The 21,602-nt window shown below is 43.6% G+C and overlaps 1 protein-coding gene and 1 pseudogene across 3 annotated transcripts; one reads left to right on the forward strand and one right to left on the reverse strand.

Annotated features, from left to right (window-relative positions):
- Positions 1-163: 163 nt before the first annotated feature.
- Positions 164-17,183, reverse strand: TMEM219 (transmembrane protein 219). Of its 3 annotated transcripts, none has more exons than XM_019987555.2 (5): positions 17,026-17,183; positions 15,794-15,992; positions 15,511-15,700; positions 3,531-3,760; positions 164-331 (listed from the first exon to the last, which is right to left on the reverse strand). In XM_019987555.2, the coding sequence occupies exons 2-5, from the start codon at positions 15,956-15,958 to the stop codon at positions 179-181; spliced, it is 738 nt and encodes a 245-aa protein (XP_019843114.2). In that variant the 5' UTR covers positions 15,959-15,992; positions 17,026-17,183; the 3' UTR covers positions 164-178. The 3 variants fall into 3 exon arrangements, with proteins under 3 accessions (XP_019843114.2, XP_070636001.1, XP_070636000.1); XM_070779900.1 differs by lacking the exon at positions 17,026-17,183 and adding an exon at positions 16,537-16,944; XM_070779899.1 differs by lacking the exon at positions 17,026-17,183 and adding an exon at positions 1,348-1,514 and having other exon boundaries at positions 230-331; positions 15,794-16,488.
- LOC139179802 (glutaredoxin-related protein 5, mitochondrial pseudogene) lies at positions 9,275-9,833 on the forward strand (annotated as a pseudogene).
- Positions 17,184-21,602: the final 4,419 nt, after the last annotated feature.

Genomic DNA, 21,602 nt, shown 5'->3' on the forward strand with positions numbered 1-21,602 from the left:
TTGCTAGGAAAACTCAAATCCCATCAGGAGACTGAGGATGACCTGCACAAGGTCACACTGCATTTATGTCAATCCATTTCCACGACCACACTCGAAAACTGCAGTCATCTATGCCTTAAACCCGTTCCCTAACCTAAAGAGTCAACAAGGAAAAATACCCCAAACCTCCCTAGCCTTCCTACCCTAAAATTCCCACCTCAATCCAACCCCCAATCAACACCCCGGAAAACACTGAGCAAAAAAGCCTTTTATTTCCTCCCACATTCCAGCTCTCCACTTTTTGTAACATCTCTTCCAACTCAGAATCAAGTCCCAAGAAGTTGATCCACACCTGGAAAGAAAGAAAAAAGACGGCAGGTCAGAGGGCCCTTGGAGGAAGCTCTGGGATGGTTGCAGAAATTGAGGAAGGAGCAGAGGAAGTGACAACTAGAGATAAGCACAGGCATTTATTCCAAGTGAGATGGCCTCTGGACCCCAGGACCTGCCAGGAGCCAGAAAGCCTTCCTTTTCCAATCTGCTCAGATCTAAGAAAGGCTGAGAGGGTTTCACCTTTTCCCAACCCAAGTAGGTGGCTGCAGTAGTCAGGCCTAGCCCTAAGCAAGATAAGCAAAGTTGATCGTAAAGGTCGATCCTCTGGTTAGCGCTCTTCCTTGGGCCTGGGCTGTTTCCTGTTCTCCCACAGGGACTTCCTAGGGCACAGCAGCCAGCAGAAGCTGAAAATAGTTTAAGAGCTAGGTACACAATAAAATGACTCTCAAATTATATACGAGACTCACCTGAAAAGATAAGATTTTTTTTACAGAATTTTTTTACTTTAATGAGCGAGCACACTAACTAGCCAGCCAATATGTCCCACCCTCACTTTGCGGGCTGTGTCCCTCCAAAGATCCTGTTGGCAGAACTTTTTCTAAATGCAATGATGGCTAATGTAAAAGAGAAGGTGCATGTGAAGTACTTGGGCACATAGCATGTGTCTAGTAAATGGGCATCATCAATCCTTTTGAGCAGCTCAAGATGAATTTCACAAAATTTACATCATAAAACTGGCATCAGAATTTCATGAAAAAAGCAAGACAAATAGGATTTATATCCAGGGCACATCATCAAATTTCAACCCTCTTAATTCACCACTGTTGCCAAAAAGCTTGGACATGAACTACAGCTATGAATCTTAAAGTCAGAGTATTAACTGAAAGAAGTCAGTCACAGAAGAATGTGTATGATTCCATCTGTATAGAGTACAGAAATAAGTAAAACCAAACCGTATTGTTTAGGAATGGCTCTGTCTCAGAACTGCCACCCCCACCTCATCCCCTATTCCTACAGGACTGAGTCAAAGAACCTTACCTGAGAACAAGACAGGAACTAGGCCAGAGCCCTCAGAGCCGGGTTCTAGACCAGTGGGACTCCCGGCGCGGATGGAAGCATGCAGCAGTGAGACAGCAGAGGCCACAGAACAGAATCAGGAAGAAGCCCAAAACCAGCAGCCGAGAGCCACACAGAGTCAGCTCCTCCTAGGAGTGGGGATGGGGAGGGGAGGAGGAATGATGGAGAGGGTCTGTGGAGGATCTTCCCTGGGGAAGAAGACATCTTAGACGCCCCCAGCCCAAGGGCTATAGAGAGAGCCTTCATGGGGGAAAAGGATCTCCATATCCAGGGAACAACTAAAGGGAAAACGTTATTTTTATTTATTTTTGGCTGTGCTAGGTCTTTGTGACTGCGTGGGCTTTTCTCTAGTTGCAGAGAGTGGGGGCTACTCTAGTTGTGGCGTGAGGGCTTTTCATTGAGGTAGCTTCTCCTGCTGTAGAGCACAGGCTCTTAGGCATGAGGGCTTCAACAGTTGCAGCACGTGGGCTCAGTAGTTGTGGCACAGGGGCTGAGCTGCTCCATGGCATGTGCGATCCTCCCGGTCCAGGGATCGAACCCATGTCTCCTGCATTGGCAGGTGGATTCTTTACCACTGAGCCACCAGGAAAGCCCTCTATTTTTATAGAATTTAACACTTGTCTACTTTCTTTCTCAAACATTAAGTTGAATATTGTAATGATGCCAAGAGACAGGGAAGTTCACTACTGTCTATGTTTTGAAATGTGTAAGCAGGGCCAGGTCTGGAAACCAAGACCTCTGGATTCCAAGCTCCCAGGTCATGTTCCTCACCAGGGTCTTTACAAATCTGAGGGAAGTGTATGCAGCAGCCTCCTAACTGTCTCTCTCCTCCACTTAGCCAGTCTTGTCCACCCAGCACCAGGGAATCCTGTGACCTGCAGTTATCAAATCATAGCATCTTAGCCAGGCATCACGGTGCATCATGACCTGGCCCCTGCATCTCTTTGCCTCTTCCCCAAGTCATTTCTAAGCCCTCATCGTGGAGTGCCCCCGAACACTGAACACTTTTCAATCCCCAGGCCTGTGCTCATCCTAATCCCTTTGCCTGGAACGTGTCTCCCTCCCCTCTCCCGAAACCCCTCTATGGCATTCCTGGCCCAAGTCTTCCTCATTCTGCAAGGATCACCCTGACAGGGCAGAATGAGCCTCAGACTTGGAAGTCAGACACTGCAGGTTTCAATCCTGGCTCTGCCAACTTAACCAGTTGTATGGCCTGGGGCAATTCACTCCCTCTGTTTCCTCATCTGTAAAATGGGATAATAACAGCTACCTCAAAAGGCTATTTTAAGATCAAATAAGATAATGAACCTGAAAACACTTTGTACATTATAAACTACTGTAAACAATTCCCTTTCTTAAGTGCCACCTTCTTGGTGAAGCACTCCCCATAAACGTGCAAGTTAAGAGTTAATTGGTCCTCACTCTGTTTGAATAACACTTTGCTCACATCTCTCCGATAGCAATTAGCCCATTCTGCCTTTTATTACTGCTTCTGAACTCCTTTGAGGTTAAAATCATGTTTTATTGTATCTAAAGACAACTGTTAATAGTAATAGCTAACATTTATCCAATCTATTATGTACCAGGCATTGTACTAGGCACTTTACATTCATTCTCATTTATCCTTATTTGTTAGTACTAGGAGATAGTATCCGGAGAAGGCAATGGCACCCCACTCCAGTACTCTTGCCTGGAAAATCCCATGGACGGAGGAGCCTGGTAGGCTGCAGTTCATGGGGTCGCTAAGAGTCAGACACGACTGAGTGACTTCACTTTCACTTTTCACTTTCATGCATTGGAGAAGGAAATGACAACCCACTCCAGTGTTCTTGCCTGGAGAATCCCAGGGTCGGTGGAGCCTAATGGGCTGCCATCTATGGGGTCGCACAGAGTCGGACACGACTGAAGCGACTTAGTAGTAGTAGTAGGAGGAGGAGGAGATAGTATCATGTTTGCTATTTTACAGATGAGGAAGCTGAGGTTCTGAAAGGTCCACATGCTTGCTCAAGGTCACACAGCCTCTGCGGCAAGATTATAAAGCCTGTGCTTTTCCCCCTTGGTAAAGCTACCTCCAGGGGCCTTCACAACACAGCAGTCAGCACGGCAGTTTATGAAAGCCCGACAAAGTTTACTGAGGCTCTTACCGAGGTGAGCAACTTGGTGAGCACAAGACCTTCGTGGCTCCAGACACCGACACACTCCTCAGACATTCTAGGGCTCAGGGTGGCATTTCCTGCTCCCTCCTCTGAGCAGGGTATCGGTGGCTGGCTGGAGGGCAGGATTTCTGGAATAGCACTAAAATACAGGCAGGTTCCTGGGGTCCTTTCTGTGGTCACCCTGGCCGTAACGAGGACCAGCTCTCTTGCAAAAGATCCTATGAGAGGCACAGGGGAGGAGATGTTAAGAAAATTCTGGGAGGTATCCATCTTTAGACATCTATTCATTTCTGTAGGCTTCCTACAGTACCAGGTATTTTGGTATTGATTGTATTCAAGAAAGTCCTTTAATACCATCATTTATGTCACTGAGAAATGAAAACAACTGCGTACCAATATAAACAAAATTTAAGTTAGCTCACAATCAATAAACGGTCATACCAGTTCTCAGAAGGCTGCAGTAAAACTGAGATAGATACACACTGCTGCTATCAATTTCTATAAACTAGTTTGTTCTTCTGAAGAAAGTTTTCTACTAGGTACCCAAATCCATTAAAAAGTTCACATCTCATTTCAAATTAGTAGAAAAAGAATGGCCTACTCAGTCAATGGCCCTGGGACAATTTCCATTTGGAAAAAAAGTTAGACTGTTACCTGACACTATAAAGTCCAGATGTATTAAAGAGCTTTTGTAAATAAACTAAAACAAAAAAAAAAAAACCTAAGTAGGTATTAAAAGAAAACAGAGAAGAATATTTTCTCATTTTAAAGTGGGAAACAAAGGCCTTCCAAAAAAAGACACAAAACTTAAAAGCCTGAGGACAAGAGCAATAAATTTCGTAAGAATTAAAGGCTTCCACACAATGAAAGGTAAGTTTTAAAAAAAGAAGAAAGTAATAGAATGACTGAAAATACCTATGGCATATTTAATTGGCAAAAGTGTTTACTATCCAGAATGTATAAAGATCTTAAAAAAATCATAAGATAAATATCTTGAAAGAAAAATAACTAAAGGATATGAATAGGAAATTCAGAGAATACATGAAAATGGCCAATAAACCTGTACGAAAATTGCTCAGCTTCACTAGCAATCAGGAGAAAGCAAATTAAAACAATCAGGTAATTCCAGGAACTTCCCTGGTGGTTCAGTGGTTCAGAATCTACCTTTCTAATGCAAGGGATGCAGGTTCAATTCCCGGTCAGGGAATTAAGAGCCCACATGCTGCAGAGCAACTAAGCCCTCACACCACTGTTAGAGTCCTCATGCTGAAACTAAGACTGGAAGTGGCCAAAGAAATTAATTTTTAAAAATCAGGTAGGAGTGGGAAGGAGCTTCAAAAGGGAGGGGATATATGTATACCTATGGCTGATTCATGTTGAGGTTTGACAGAAAACAGCACAATTCTGTAAGCAATTTCAGTTCAGTTCAGTTCAGTCGCTCAGTCGTGTCCCACCCTTTGCGACCCCATGAATTGCAGCACGCTAGGCCTCCCTGTGCATCACCAACTCCCAGAGTTCACCCAGACTCATGTCCATCGAGTTGGTGATGCCATCTAGCCATCTCATCCTCTGTCGTCCCCTTCTCCTCCTGCCCCCAGTCCCTCCCAGCATCAGGGTCTTTTCCAATGAGTCAGCTCTTCACATCAGGTGGCCAAAGTATTGGAGTTTCAGCTTTAGCATCAGTCCTTCCAATGAACACCCGGGACTGATCTCCTTTAGGATGGACTGGTTGGATCTCCTTGCAGTCCAAGGGACTCTCAAGAGTCTTCTCCAACACCACAGTTCCAAAGCCTCAATTCTTCAGTGCTTAGCTTTCTTCACAGTCCAACTCTCACATCCATACATGACCACTGGAAAAACCATAGCCTTGACTAGACGGACCTTTGTTGGCAAAGTAATATCTCTGCTTTTTAATATGCTATCTAGGTTGGTCATAACTTTCCTTCCAAGGAGTAAGCGTCTTTTAATGTCACGGCTGCAGTCACCATCTGCAGTGATTTTGGAGCCCCCCAAAATAAAGTCTGACACTGTTTCCACTGTTTCCCCATCTATTTCCTATGAAGTGATGGACCAGATGCCATGATCTTAGTTTTCTGAATGTTGAGCTTTAAGCCAACTTTTTCACTCTCCTCTTTCACTTTCATCAAGAGGCTCTTTAGTTCCTCTTAACTTTCTGCCATAAGGGTGGTGTCATCTGCATATCTGAGGTTATTGATATTTCTCCCAGCAATCTTGATTCCAGCTTGTGCTTCTTCCAGGCCAGTGTTTCTCATGATGTACTCTGTGTATAAGTTAAATAAGCAGGGTGGCAATATACAGCCTTGATGTACTCCTTTTCCTATTTGGAACCAGTCTGTTGTTCCATGTCCAGTTCTAACTGTTGCTTCCTGACCTGCATACAGGTTTCTCAAGAGGCAGGTCAGGTGGTCTGGTATTCCCATCTCTTTCAGAATTTTCCAGTTTATTGTGATCCACAAAGTCAAAGGCTTTGGCATAGTCAATAAAGCAGAAATAGATGTTTTTCTGGAACTCTCTTGCTTTTTCCATGATCCACCGGATGTTGGCAATTTGATCTCTGATTCCTCTGCCTTTTCTAAAACCAGCTTGAACACCTGGAAGTTCACAGTTCACGTATTGCTGAAGCCTGGCTTGGAGAATTTTTGAACATTACTTTACTAGCGTGTGAGATGAGTGCAATTGTGCGGTAGTTTGAACATTCTTTGGCATTGCCTTTCTTTGGGAGTGGAATGAAAACTGACCTTTTCCAGTCCTGTGGCCACTGCTGAGTTTTCCAAATTTGCTGGCATATTGAGTGCAGCACTTTCACAGCATCATCTTTCAGGATTTGAAATAGTTCAACTGGAATTCCATCACCTCCACTAGCTTTGTTCATAGTGATGCTTTCTAAGACCCACCTGACTTCACATTTCAGGATGTCTGGCTCTAGGTGAGTGATCACACCATCGTGATTATCTTGGTCGTAAAGATCTTTTTTGTACAGTTCTTCTGTGTAATCTTGCCACCTTTTCTTAATATCTTCTGCTTCTGTTAGGTCCATACCATTTCTGTCCTTTATCGAGCCCATCTTTGCATGTAATGTTCCCTTGGTATCTCTAGTTTTCTTGAAGAGATCTCTAGTCTTTCCAATTCTGTTGTTTTCCTCTATTTCTTTGCATTGATCGCTGAGGAAGGCCTTCTTATCTCTCCTTGCTATTCTTTGGAACTCTGCATTCAGATGCTTGTATCTTTCCTTTTCTCCTTTGCTTTTCGCTTCTCTTCTTTTCACGGCTATTTGTAAGTCCTCCTCAGACAGCCATTTTGCTTTTTTGCATTTCTTTTCCATGGGATGGTCTTGATCCCTGTCTCCTGTACAATCTCACGAACCTCCATCCATAGTTCATCAGGCACTGTCTCTATCAGACCTAGTCCCTTAAATCTATTTCTCACTTCCACTGTATAATCATAAGGGATTTGATTTAGGTCATACCTGAATGGTCTAGTGGTTTTCCCTACTTTCTTCAATTTAAGCCTTCTGCTGCTGCTGCTGTTGCTACTGTTAAGCCACTTCAGTCATGTCCAACTGTGTGACCCCATAGACGGCAGCCACCAGGCTCCCCCATCCCTGGGATTCTCCAGGCAAGAACACTGGAGTGGGTTGCCATTTCCTTCTCCAATGCAGGAAAGTGAAAAGTGAAAGTGAAGTCGCTCAGTTGTGTCTGACTCTTCGCGACCCCATGGACTGCAGCCCACCAGGCTCCTCCATCCATGGGATTTTCCAGGCAAGAGTACTGGAGTGGGGTGCCATTGCCTTCTCCGATTTAAGCCTGAATTTGGCAATAAGGAGTTCATGATCTGAGCCACAGTCAGCTCCCGGTCTTGTTTTTGCTGACTGTATAGCGCTTCTCCATCTTTGGCTGCAAAGAATATAATCAATCTGATTTCAGTGTTGACCATCTGGTGATATCCGTGTGTAGAGTCTTCTCTTGTGTTGTTGGAAGAGGGTGTTTACTATGACCGGTGCTTTCTCTCGGCAAAACTCTATTAGCCTTTGCCCTGCTTCATTCCGTACTCCAAGGCCAAATTTGCCTATTACTCCAGGTGCTTCTTGACTTCCTACTTTTGCATTCCAGTCCCCTATAATGAAAAGGACATCTTTTGGGGGTGTTTAGTTCTAAAAGGTCTTGTAGCTCTTCATAGAACCGTTCAGCTTCTTCAGTGTTACTGGTTGGGGCACAGGCTTGGATTACCGTGACATTGAATTGTTTGCCTTGGAAACGAACAGAGATCATTCTGTCGTTTTTGAGACTGCATCCAAGTACTGCATTTCGGATTCTTTTGTTGACCATGATGGCTACTCCATTTCTTCTGAGGGATTCCTGCCCACAGTAGTAGATACAATGGTCATCTGAGTTAAATTTACCCATTCCAGTCCATTTTAGTTTACTGATTCCTAGAATGTCGACATTCACTCTTGCCATCTCCTGTTTGACCACTTCCAATTTGCCTTGATTCATGGACCTGACATTCCAGGTTCCTATGCAATATTGCTCTTTACAGCATCAGACCTTGCTTCTATCACCAGTCACATCCACAACTGGGTATTGTTTTTGCTTTGGCTCCATCTCTTCATTCTTTCTGGAGTTATTTCTCCACTGATCTCCAGTAGCATATTAGGCACCTACTGACCTGGGGAGTTTCTCTTTCAGTATCCTATCAGTGTAAGCAATTATCCTTCAATAAAAAATAAATTAATTAATTAAAAAAATCATGTAGAAGGAAAGGGCAACCCACTTCAGTACTCTTGCCTGGAAAATTCCATGGACAAAGGAGTCTGGTGGGTCACAAAAACAAAAGAGCTGTACACAACTTAGTGACTAAACAACAACAAAAGTCAAAGTTCACACTCTTTCCTGTCTGCTACTGAGTCCAGCCAGTGAGTTTCTAATTTTGGTTGTTGTGATTTTCAATTCTAAAATTTGCACTTACATCTTTATGTTCTCTATTTCTTTACAGACTATTGTTAGCATTTAAGACTGTTCTTGATTGAGCGTTTTTATAATGGCTGACTTAAAATCTTTGTCGAATAATTCTGTCATGTGTATTCTATTTTGACATCTATTGATCATTCTTTCCTGTGCAAGTTAAAATTTTTGTGGTCCTTATATGGTGAATAATTTTGGTTGTATCATGACATTTTAAGGATTATTTACAAGATTCTGAACATAGTCTTGTTTAAATTCTATGAAGAATGTTGGTCTTTTTGTTTTAGCAGGCAATGGGACCGTTGGGGTTCAGGGTAAAAAAATTTCAACCTGGGGCTCTGTTTTCAATGTCAGATTGAGGCAGGCGGTAGATGTGCCCATCTTCACCGGGTGAACAATTGGGAGTTCATTCCCTGTGGTCAGCAACTCCAAAATATTCATAACAGGACAATCAAGAGAGGCTAGGCCCTACCCAGATAAGAGACCACATATTCCTCACTCTTTAGGTCAAGGAGACCTTCCTGTCTAGAAAACTCCTTGGAGGTCAAAAAGGGAGTGATGCTAAACTATCCACAGGCCTTTTTGCTGGAATCCCCCTTGGCTTAGAGATGCGTGAGCATACATGGGAGGATCCTGTGATATACCAAATACGGACTTAGGCAAATCAAAATGACTGGCCAGTGGCTAGCCCAGGTCGCCAGGGGCCAGCGCAGGTCGCCAGGGGCCGAGGGCTCTGGCCAGCACGCGGGGATGAGCAGGTCCCTGGGCCAGGTGGCAGCAGCTCTGCTCCACTGTGGGCGCGGTGCAGGTAGCGGCCTGCAGATCCTGGGCGTGAGGGGCAGAACGCTTGGGTGGCAGCGGCTCTTGGGAACACCTGGACGCATTGGTGAAGAAGGACAAGGTGGTGCTCTTCCTCGGGGGGACGCCGGAGCAGCCCAATGTGGCTTCAGCAACACCGTGGTGCAGATCCTGCAGCTCCACGGCGTCCGTGACTACCTGGCCCACAACATGCTGGACCACCGCCAGCTCCAGCAAGGTATTAAAGACTATTCCACTGTCCCGCAAGTGCACCTCAACGGCGAGTCCATGGAGGGCTGTGACAATGCACCACAAGGACCTGGTAGAAGAACTGAAAAAGCTGGAGATCCGCTCCGCCCTCTTAGATGAAACAAAAGACCAAGATTCAAGTGAGGGAGGGGGGCCCGGGCGAGGAGCCGTTGGTGTCAAGAGTCTCACCACCAGAGAAGCCTTACCCATTCGGGTTCCCACTCTTCAGATGACTGCTTGCACTGCTTTCTCCAATTTGTAAGCAGCTGGGTGATTTTAGCCTGTCTGGTGTTTGGGCAAGGAATATCCCATTGTGAACATAATCGTAACCAATGCACTGTCATAATCGATGTCATATTATGATGTTGTAAACAAAATTCCTTCTTGTGTTGTCCTTTGCTCTTTGCCTGATCCACGAGTAAACCTAGGAGCTTTTGAATCATTGTTATTTACAGGTCCTCCGCAAATATGTCAGTCTGCAAAGATAATATAATCCCCCTCCCCAGTTTTTTGCAACTTGTTCTGCTAAGAAAAATGATGGACAAGGAAGAAAATAAGACAACCGGGTTTTTAGCTTTTTAAAAAATAAACTGCCAACCCAGGAAAGAGGAAACCCAAAAGAAATGCCCCACACAAGTGATTTAAACTACCACAAGGGTATGACTCTCTCTCTGAGTTTGCCTATGCGTCACAAGTGATTTAAACTACCAGAAGGGTATGACTCTCTCTGAGTTTGCCTATGTGTCTATCCACACATACTGTACTCTTTTTTCCTAATAAACACTTTACTTGTTTCACTAAAAAAATAAAATAAAAATCAGGTAGTTCCTTGGACCATTAAATTGGTAAAAATTAAAAGGAGTGATAATAACAAGAGCTGTTGAAATGTGGAGAAAGGGGCACTCTTCACAGGTGACACTTTTAGAGGACAATTTGGTTGTTTCTGTTGCAATGTTAAATGGAGACAGAGAAGGACCGAGAGGATGCCCAGCAAACTGTGGACTCTTCAGGGGAGGTAAGGAAGAGTTTTACATTTGCTCTGTACATTTCTATGTAATCTGATTCCACAACAAAATGAATTTGGGTATTTAAAAAAATGTCCATACTTTGCCTCAGTAATACCACTTGTAGAAACTAAGAAATCCTAAGAAAAGGATTCAAAAGAAAAATGCAAAGTATACCAAGTGTTTATTGTAATTTCATGAAAAATATCAAAAAATAGAAAACAAAAATGTTTATCAATAGAGAAAGCATTAACAAAGATTGGTCTAACCAATTAACAGATCAATTTATATCCATTAAAATAATAGTGTTCTGGCCATTCAGTAATATAGAAAACATGATGTCATAAAGTGAAAAAAAAAATACAAACCAGTATATACATCATAATTGCAACTGAGAAACACATTTGTGAAATTTATAAGAGAATTCCCTTTTCTTCTACGTTCCTCAAATCAAATCTCTCACCAAATCCTATCCATCTTACACTTCTATCAACTCTCTCAAATCAGTCCCCCTCTTTCACACCACCGTCTGGGGAGCTGTGTTACACTGCAAGTGGATCTTAGTTCCCTAACCAGGGAATGAACCCATGCCCCTGCATTAGAAGTGCACAGTCTTAACCACTGGGTCAGCAGGAAGTCCTTATCATCTTTTTATCACAATCACCTCCTAACTGGTCTTCATGCACCTTGACCCATTCCTTCCAGGCAGTCAGCCAACAGAGTATGATCTTTTAAAAAGAACAAAAGAACAAAATTCTACTATCTTTCTGATTAAACTCATTGAGTAAGCCAAATATAATAGTTAAAAGTCCAACTACCTTGGCTTGGCACAAGGGACTCTTCATGGAATTCTGCCTGCTGCTTCAGATCCATCTCCTGCCACTCATCAATACTCCTTTCCCTGCAACAAACTGAACCCCTGGAAGTTCCTAAATGTGCCATTGTAATCCCCGTCTGCCTGCTTTTGCATATGTTCTTCCCTCTGGGCTTCCCAGGTGGCTCAGCAGTAAAGAATCTGCCTGCCAATGCAGGAGATGCAAGAGACACGGGTTCGATCCCTAAGTCGAGAAGATCCCCTGGAGGAGGAAATGGCAAGCCACTTCAATATTCTTGCCTGGAGAATCCCATGGACAGAGGAGCCTGGTGGACTACAGTCTACAGTGTCACAAAGAACTGGACACAACAGCAACCGTGCCCACGTGCACGCACTGGCCGAAAGGGCACATTCTTAAGCCTCCCTCAAGCTTCAGTTCAAGCCCTACTATATCCTTGGAAAGGCCTGTCTTCACCATCCCTGCTTGATAGACTTAGGAGTTCTCTGGCTATACCCTTTGTTCTGCTGCACATGCTGAAAGGTATTTACTTCTGTTCACATCTGTATCCTTGCTAGATTGTGAGTGATTTGAGGTGAGGATCCGTATCTTACAGACTGCTCGATTCCCCGTGCTTGGTACATAGTAGGTGTTCAATAATTACTGCTTAGATGATGCAATCATATGTGATTACTTTTTACTTGGTCCAAAACAATCTTGAATGTTACAACTTTGTTTCTAACCATGCAGAAGCAGAAACTGACAAGCTGATCCTAAAAATAACATGAAAATTCAAGGGATCTGCAATAGCCAAAACAATCTTTTTTTAAAAAAAAGAACAAAGCTGGAGAGTTCGCATTTTTTCCCATCCAAGTATTAACCAGGCTCCACCCTGCTTAGCTTCTGAGTCAGGGTGGTACAGCTGTAGATGAGAATTCACATTTTCTGATTTCAAAACTTACTACAAAGCTACAGTGCTCAAAACAGTGTGGTACTAGCATAAGTAGAGACATAGATCAATGGAATAGAACTGAGAATCCAGAAATAAACCCATATGTCTGTGGTCAATTGCTTTCAGTAAGAGTGCCAAGGTTATTCAATGAGGAAAGAATAGTCTTCTCAACAAAATGTGCCAGGTCAACTGAATAGTAGCTGCAAATGAATAAAGTTGGACTCTATCCTCACACCATACACAAAAAAATTAACTAAAAATTGATCACAGATCTAAATGTAAGAGCTAAAAATACAAAATTCTTATAAGAAAACAATAGTAGTAACCTATATTTAGTGACCATGGGTTAGGCAAAGTCTTGTTGGATATAATGCTAAAATCACAAGCAGTAACAACAACAAAAATAGAAACTGGACCTCATCTAAATGAAAACTTTTGTGCTTCCAAGCATACCATTAACAAGGTGAAAAGACAACCCAGAGATGGGAGAGAAAATTTGCAAATCATACATCAGATAAGAATCCTATATATTTAGAAAACAAAAGAGACTCTTACAACTCAATAATTTAAAGAAAAGTTGTCCAATTTTTAAAATGAACAAAGACTCTGAATATACATTTCTCTGAAGAAGATACGCAAATGGCCAAATAAGCATATGAAAAAAATATTCAATATCATCAGTCATCAAGAAAATGGAAATCAAATGATGCAACTGATAAGGGCTGAATTTCCAAAACATACAAACAGCTCATACAACTCAAACAAACAAAAAAACCCAACAAAATCAAAAAATGGGAAGAAGAACTAAACAGCCATTTCTCCAATGAAGACATAGATACGGCCAATAGGCACATGAAAAGATGCTCATCATCGCTAATTATTAGAAGAATGCAAATCAAACTATGAGGTACCACTTCACACTGGTCAGAATGACCATCATCAAAAAGTCTAAAAATAACAAATCCTAACAGAGGTGTAGAGAAAAGGGAACCCTCTTACGCTGTTGGTAGGAATGTAAACTAGTGCAGTCTCTACAGAAAACAGTATGAAAGAAAGGTCCCTAAAAAATTAAAAATAGAGTTGCCATAGGATCCAGCAATCCCACTCCTGGGCATATATCCAGACAAAACTATAATTCAAGAAGACACATGCACCCCACAACAGCCAAGACCTGGCAACAACCTAGATACTTACTACTCAGCCATAAAAAGAGTGAAATAATGCCATTTGCAGCAGCATGGATGGACCTAGAGATGATCACACCAAGTGAAGTCAGAAAGAGAAAGACAAATGCCATATTATTTATATGCAGAATCTAAAATACAACACAAATGAACGTATCTATGAAACAGAAACAGACTCACAAACAGAGAGAACAGACTTGTGTTTGCCGAGGGAAAGTGGGGGCGGGGGCGGGTTGAGAGTCTGGGATTAGCCAACTATTATATATAGACTGTATAAACAACAAGGTCCTACTGTATAGCACAGGACATTCAATATTCTGTGATAAACCATAATGGAAAAGAATATGAAGAAGAATATATATATGTATAACTGAATCACTTTGATGTACAGCATAAATTAACACAACACTGTAAATCAACTGTACTTCAATAAAAAAAGAAAACGCAAATCAGAAACGTAATTAGACATCACTTCACACTGACTAGGATGGCTATAGTCAAAAAACAGGCAATAACCAGTGTTGGTGAGAATGTGAAGAAATTAGAACTCTTATACACTGCTGGAAGGAATATAAAATGGTACAGTCATTTTGGAAAACAGTCTAGCAGTTCCTTAAACACAGAGTTACTATATGACCCAGAAACTCCACTTCTAGGTATATACTCAAAAGAAATGAAAACACAGAATAATGCAATAACTTGTACATTAGTGTTTACAGCAGCATCATTCATAACACATAAGAAATGGAAACAATTCAAATGTCAATCAACTGATGAATGGATAAATAAAATGTGGAATATGCATATACTGAATGCCTTTCAGCAATAAAAAGAAATGAAGTACTAACATATCATACAATATGGATGAACCTTGAAAACATTATGCTAAGTAAAAGAAGCCAATCACAAAAGACAACATATTATATGAAATGTCCAGAAAAGGTATATCTTCAGAGATAGAAAGTATTACTGGTTGCCTAGGGCTGGAAGGTTAGGAGAAAAAGGGAAGTACATGCTAATGGGAACAGGATTTCTTCATCAGGTAATGAAAACGTTCTAGAATGGACAGTGGTGACAGTTGCAACATTTTTTTTAATATAAAAAAGCCATTTACTTGTACATTTTAAATAGGTGTGTTTTATGGTTATGTGAATCTTTTATATTTATATATATATATTTTACATAAAAAGAACAGGAAAAAATGTTCCAAGTCTGTATATATCATATACATTCCTTTACTCTTGCTCTCTGATCATACACATGTACATCTGACAATAAAAAGACCTACTCTCACCTGGCAACATACGTATATGTGTGCCTCCCTACAAATACACATATTGATTCCATGGAGAATCTTAGAACGATAGTGTTGGAAAGGACCACAGAAGTCTAAGAATTCCACTTTTCTCTCCTCCTCCTTCATTTCCACAGTCTTTAGATAAGGAACTTGAGGCCAAATCTCACCCAGGAATTAATGGCACCCCCAACTCACTCTCACTCGTCATTTTCCCAGAAAACTTGGCAATTTGGGAATGGAAGATGCCTAATTTTTCTGTGTACTTCATAGCACACAGAGCTCACAGAGCTATCAGGCACTGTATCAAGCATGTATCAGGGACTAAAGACACTAGGTTAAATAAATAGAACATGCTTTTCTGATATCCCTGAGGAATAAAGAAGGTGCCTCTAACAGAAGCCTCAAGGGGTGAAGAGGACTGAGAAAGAACTTTAGGTCAAATCTTGCCAATCTCACCACACCTCCAAGGATAGAATCAAAGGACCCTCAAAGCTGGAAGGGGACAGAGAAAACATTTATCGAGAATATACACAGTGGGCATTGTGTTCACTGAAAATACCTAGTCCTATTATAGCAGAAGTGATTAAGGCCCAGAGATGTGGCCAAGGTCACCAGGATGGTGAGGTCAGAGGCAGGGCCCCACCCCTGAGTGTTCTGATATCCAACCCCACAATTCCTCCTTGGTCTCACCTTTCAATCCCATCCGACTACCCTGGACCTGGGCTTGGAATGTCTGGGTCTTGTTCCTGTCTGGACCATCTCCGAAGTTCAAGGTGGTCAGTAAGCCCACGATATGAGACCCACGCCCCTTCCCTGTGACTGTCCCGTTCACGGGGCACAGGGTCAGCTGGCCAAAAGATCTCAAGAAGGAGACCCAGTCCTGTGTGCAAAAAGAAGGTGAGGAGAGGTGAGAGGAGGTCAGCAGCAAGAAGTGGCCTGCAGGGGATGGATGAGCAGGAGGGTGAGTACTCACCTGGGGGATGTCAGGGCTGCGCAGGTCAGTCCTGTGGGTGAGGAGGAAACCACCAAGACCCAAGCCAGAAAGGCCAAGAAGCAGCAGGATCAAAGTGGCACAGACCAGAGGCGGGTGGTGGGCCAGGCAGAAATGCAGGTAGTGCCCTGCCTGGCAGCTGCCCATGGGGAGCAGAGGGGTCTGAGCCTCCGGAAACAGCCTGCGGGAGGACAGGAAGGGAGAACTGGACAAGAGCCTGCCAGTAAGAAGGCACTTACCCATTTCATTCAAAGGGAAGTTAAAGCATCAGGAAGAGAAGGGACTTGTCCAAGGCCACACAGCCAGTGTGGCAGAGCCAGGACAGGAATCCGAGGCTCTTAACTCCGAGTGTTCATCTCCATGCACCACTCAATAAATGTTTGCTGAATTTCATTTCTTAAGTAATCAAGGCGGAAGCAGAGCAGAGTACGCTGTGCTGGAAAAAGGAACTCAAAAAGGAGAATTCTCCAGGGGAGAAATTCAGGAAGCAGCTGTTCCGGGGCTATGGTCTGGCCAAGGTTCCAGCTCAGAGTCCAGACAAGTAAGCGTCGGACCAAAAAAACTCCACTTTGGAGCTAAACTCAACTGAAATCCTCCTCTGCCGGTCACTGGCTCAAGGAGACAAATCAGCGAACCTGTGTGAGTTTAAGAAATCTGTGAAATGGGAGTTCTAGGAACATCAAATAGGGAGGACTAAATGAGGCAGATAAAAGTTGCCCTAGTACCTGGCCTTGCAAGAACTGAACAAATGTTCATTTCCTTTCTATTTCTCTGGGTCATATGGATCTTCAAAACCAGGTGGGACAAGGCAAAAATAACTACGGGGAAAATTGAGGTTCCGGCACTTTAACAAAGGAGTGGAAGGGCCAAAGTCTGAAACCCGGCTCCTCTTCCAAGTGAGTGCTCTTTCCCTGGCGAGAAGTGACAGCCTGATGAAAAGGAACATCTGGAAGGTGAGATAAACAGATGGGCTGGGGGAGAAGGAGGGCTCCAGGGAAATGCAGGTGTCACCAAGGCTCAGCCCCGGCCCTGTTTCCCGTCCTGGCACATCTGGAAGGACGGAAAAGGCAGGAAGGGGGAGGGCAGAGCCCGAGGTCGGTGGCTGGTGGTGCCCCTAAGCCTCCCCTCCCCCGCCAAGCCCCTCCTGCAGAAACTCAACACCCGCATCCCTTCCCGCTCTAGCAGCGTCAGATCTGCCCGCCGCTCGCTCTCACCGCTCGCAGCCGGGCGGAGGCCGGCGCCCCCCGCGACGTCACGCGTGGAGTCGCGAAGGGGCGGGGTCCATGCTCCCATCCAGCCGCCCCACCCGGCCTCGGCGGGATTCGCATGCGCAGTGCTTCTGCGAGGGCGCCTCGCCCCTCCCGGTCCGGGTTGGGGCGTACCAAAAGAACATCCAATGCAGGGGCAAAGGGAAAGAAATAACGCCACGGGAGGTGAGTAAAAGGGAGAGAGGCATCGGAGGTAATCCTAGAGGCATCCAGAAATAGTAATCTGTCCATCCGGGGGGATCATGGAGGCATTTCAACGAGAATCTCGTCGCAGGCAATTTTCTTCTGCTCGTCTCCCACCCGTGCCAATAGCACAGCCCAGCCGCGCCCTAGTTCCGGGTAAAACTTGGGGTCCGCCCGGGGGTGGGGCTCTGGTCCCGGGACTCTGGTCTTCCGGGCCGGCATTGGAGCATAGACTTTTTTTCTGCAATTTGAAGGCAATGGCACCCCACTCCAGTACTCTTGCCTGGAAAATCCCATGGGCGGAGGAGCCTGGTACGCTGTAGTCCATGGAGTCGGACACGACTGAGCGACTTCACTTTCACTTTTCACTTTCATGCACTGGTGAAGGAAATGGCAACCCACTCCAGTGTTCTTGCCTGGGGAATCCCAGGGACGGGGAGCCTGGTGGGCTGCCTTCTCTGGGGTCGCACAGAGTCGGACACGACTGAAGCGACTTAGCAGCAGCAGCAGCAGCAGTAGTGTCTAATGGAACGCCACTCCAGTACTCTTGCCTGGAAAATCCCATGGACGGAGGAGCCTGGTGGGCTGCAGTCCATGGGGTCGGGAAAAGTCGGACACAACTGAGCGACTTCACTTTCACTTTCATGCATTGGAGCAGGAAATGGCAAACCACTCCAGTGTTCTTGCCTGGAGAATCCCAGGGACGGGGGAGCCTGGTGGGCTGCCGTCTCTGGGGTCGCACAGAGTCGGACACGACTGAAGCGACTCAGCAGCAGCAGCAGCAGCAATGTCTACATCTCAGGCTTGGTCCATGGCTTTTACTGACCCCTTGATGCATCGGATCCTACAGCTGCAAGGCTGCTCAATAGAGACCATCTGCTTTCACTTCTGCTCGCATTTTAGAGATGAGAACAGGAGGTCCGTCTTAACCCAACAGGACACATGGAACCAATAACTTTGGGTTCGAATCTTGACTCTGTTCCTGCCCCTACGTAAAACATAACCGTGCTCTTCTGGGGACTGAGTTTACTTCTCTGTTAAAGGGGATCATCTTATCTGTCTCACTGTTTGAATGGGAAAATTAAGAGATAAAGTGTGGGAAAACGTGCACCCACTGAGCACACAACCAGCACTGGACAAATGCTGTATGAAACAGAAACCGAGTATTCAACTCTGCTGAGGCTTCCTTAAAGCAGAAACCATGTCCTTTCTGTACCACCACCCCCAAAAGTTTATAGCTCAAAATCCTCTCGTATATGTTGTTTAGTCCTTAAGCCATGTCCAACTCTTTTGCAACCCGATGGACTGTAGCCTGCCAGGTTCTTTTTGTCCATGGGATTTCCCAGGCAACCAGTACTGGAGTGGGTTGCCATTTCCTTCTCCACGGGATCTCCTTCCCCCCACACGGATCCAACCCTCATCTCCTGTATTGGCAGGTGGATTCTTTACACTGAGCCACCAGGGAAGCCCCACATATATATAGTCAAGTGATGTTCAACAAGGGGCCAAGACCGTTCAGTGGAGAAAAGCCTGTCTTTCCAACAAATGGTTTTAGGAAAACTGGATATCCACATGGAAGAGAAGGAAATTAAACTCATACTTCACACCCTATGCAAAAGTTAATTCAAAATGCATGAAAGAACTAAATGTAAAAGATGAAACTATACAGATGTTGAAGAAAACATAAGAGGAAAACTTCATGATACTAGATTTGGCAATGATTTCTTCAATATGACACTAAAAGCACAGACAGCAAGAGAAAAGAACAGGAAAATTAGACTATATCAAAGTTTAAAACTTCTGTGCATCAAAAGGCACAATCAACAGAGTGAAAAGGCAGTCCATGGAATGGGAGGAAATATTTGCAAATCATGACTCTGCCAAGGAGTTAATATCTAAAGTATATAAAGAACTCCTACAACTCAACAATAGCAAAACCAACTTGATTTAAAAAGTGACTTAAATAGATATTTCTCCAAAGAAGATATGTAAAATGACAACACATGAGAAGATGCTTAATATCACTAAGCACTAGGGAAATGCAAATCAAAATCACAGTTAGATACCACTTCATAGCTATCACGATGGCCACTCAAAAAAAAAAAAATAATAACAAAGGTTGACAAGGCTGAAGAAAGTGGAACCCTTATGCATTGTGCAGAGAAGGCAATGGCACCCCACTCCAGTACTCTTGCCTGGAAAATCCCATGTACAGAGGAGCCTGGTAGGCTGCAGTCCATGGGCTCCCTAGGAGTCGGACACGACTGAGCGACTTCACTTTCACTTTTCACTTTCATGCATCAGAGAAGGAAATGGCAACCCACTCCAGTGTTCTTGCCAGGAGAATCCCAGGGACGGAGAAGCCTGGTGGGCTGCCGTCTATGGGGTCGCACAGGGTTGGACACGACTGAAGCGACTTAGCAGCAGTAGCAGTATGCATTGTGGGTGAGGATGTAAATTGGTACAGCTACTATGGAAAACAGACCAGTGTATCTTTCAAAATTTTTAAATAGAACTACCATATTATCAAGCAATTTCACTTTTGGACATATAGTCCCCAAAACTGAAAGTAAGGTCTCAAAAAGATATATAAGTACCATGTTCATAGCAGCATTACTCAAAAGAGATAAGAGGTGGAAGCAACTCAGTGTGTCCATCGACAGATGAGTGGATAAAAAACAAATGGTATGCCATACAATAGAATATTATTCAGCCTCTAAAAAGGGCATTCTGACACATGCTACAACATGGATAAACTTTGAGGACATTATGCTAAGTGAAATAAGTGAGTCGCAAAAAGACAAATATTGTATTATTTGTCTTATATAAGATATTCAATACAATAAGTAGTCAAATTCATAGAGACAGAAAATAAAGAGGCAGGAGAGAAGAGAATGGGGAGTTACTGTTTAATGGGTTCAGAGTTTGAGTTTTCCAAGATAAAAAGTGTTCTGGAGACAGATGGTGGTAATGGTTACACAACAGGGTAAATGTACTTAACACTACTGAACTATATAATTAAAAATGATCAAGATAGTAAATGATGTGCATTTTGCCATGATTAAAAATAATGATTAAGAAACCTGGGGAGGATTTATGGCCCAGTCTCGTAGGGTATTAGTGGGTGTTTTTTAAATGCCATTGATTGTTGCAATTCCAAGTATAAGAAGTATTTTCTTCTCAAAGGAAAAAAATAAGTGTGGCTGTCAGAATTTTAGATTCTAGGAATTGGAAGGCACTTAATAACTGAACAACGGGCTTCCCTGGTGGCTCAGATGGTAAAGAATCTTCATGTAATAAGGGAGAGCCGGGTTCAATCCCTGGGTCAGGAAGATCATTTGCAGAAAGGAATGGCTACCTACTCCAGTATTGCCTGGAAAATTCCATTGACAGAGAATCGTGGCAGGCTACATCCATGGGGTCACAAAAGAGTTGGACATGAACGACTAACACTTTAATAACTGAACAGTTCAACAATACCACCACCCTCCTTTATTTTCTAAAGGGGCTAAAATTGATGTCTGGAGAAATTAAGGGACTTTCTTGCCCCAAGTCTTCCAGCCAGTTGAGCCTCAGCCAGAACTAGAGCCCACATGTCCCAACACTGAATCCAGCCCTTTCCCACTAAATCCTTTCTCAGTTCTGCCAAGAGCTCTCTCCTGAAAACCTACAAAAGTCTCTGCACGTTCACTGGTAGTCACGTCCAGCCCAGTGTGGGCCAACTAGGTAAACTTTCCCTAGTTTTGACCTAGTCTCCCTACCTGCACCTCAGCTCTTAGAGTACCATGTTCTCACAAGCCCCAGGTCTTTTCATAGTTTGAGCACATATTATTTGCTCAGTAAATATTTATTGATGAATTTACTAAAAACATCTCCATACAGCCCAGTTTCCCCAAGAACTCACAGATTTTCAGTCTCATTTTATGGTTGGGAGTATGTCTTACCCAGGTTTGAATGTTTGTGAAATTTAGGTTAAAATGTAACAGAAAGTTTATTCTGTCAACAATCATTTTTTTAAACGCCTGCTATGGTTCAGGTCCAAAATTAATATCCACATAGCAAAAATTTTGTTAATGCTTTGACTTAATGACAAGTCTAATTTGTAGGGTAAGATGACATGGAAGCACCCAGTAGTGCTGGTGTACAGTAGAAAGTCAACAAACAATTTTCCCCCATTATTCTTGTGCCTCAGAATCATTAGGCATATTTGGACAGAAGTTTCTGTCAATGACCATAATTGATATTTACTTGCCAAACCAAGCAAATCCTATGGACCAACAGAGGCAAACTGGTTAGAGCAAGAAAATTCCTTGAGGTCTGCGAATGAGGGTAAATGGATG

Source organism: Bos indicus, chromosome 25, assembly GCF_029378745.1.
Source record: "Bos indicus isolate NIAB-ARS_2022 breed Sahiwal x Tharparkar chromosome 25, NIAB-ARS_B.indTharparkar_mat_pri_1.0, whole genome shotgun sequence".
Classification (NCBI taxonomy): domain Eukaryota; kingdom Metazoa; phylum Chordata; class Mammalia; order Artiodactyla; family Bovidae; genus Bos; species Bos indicus.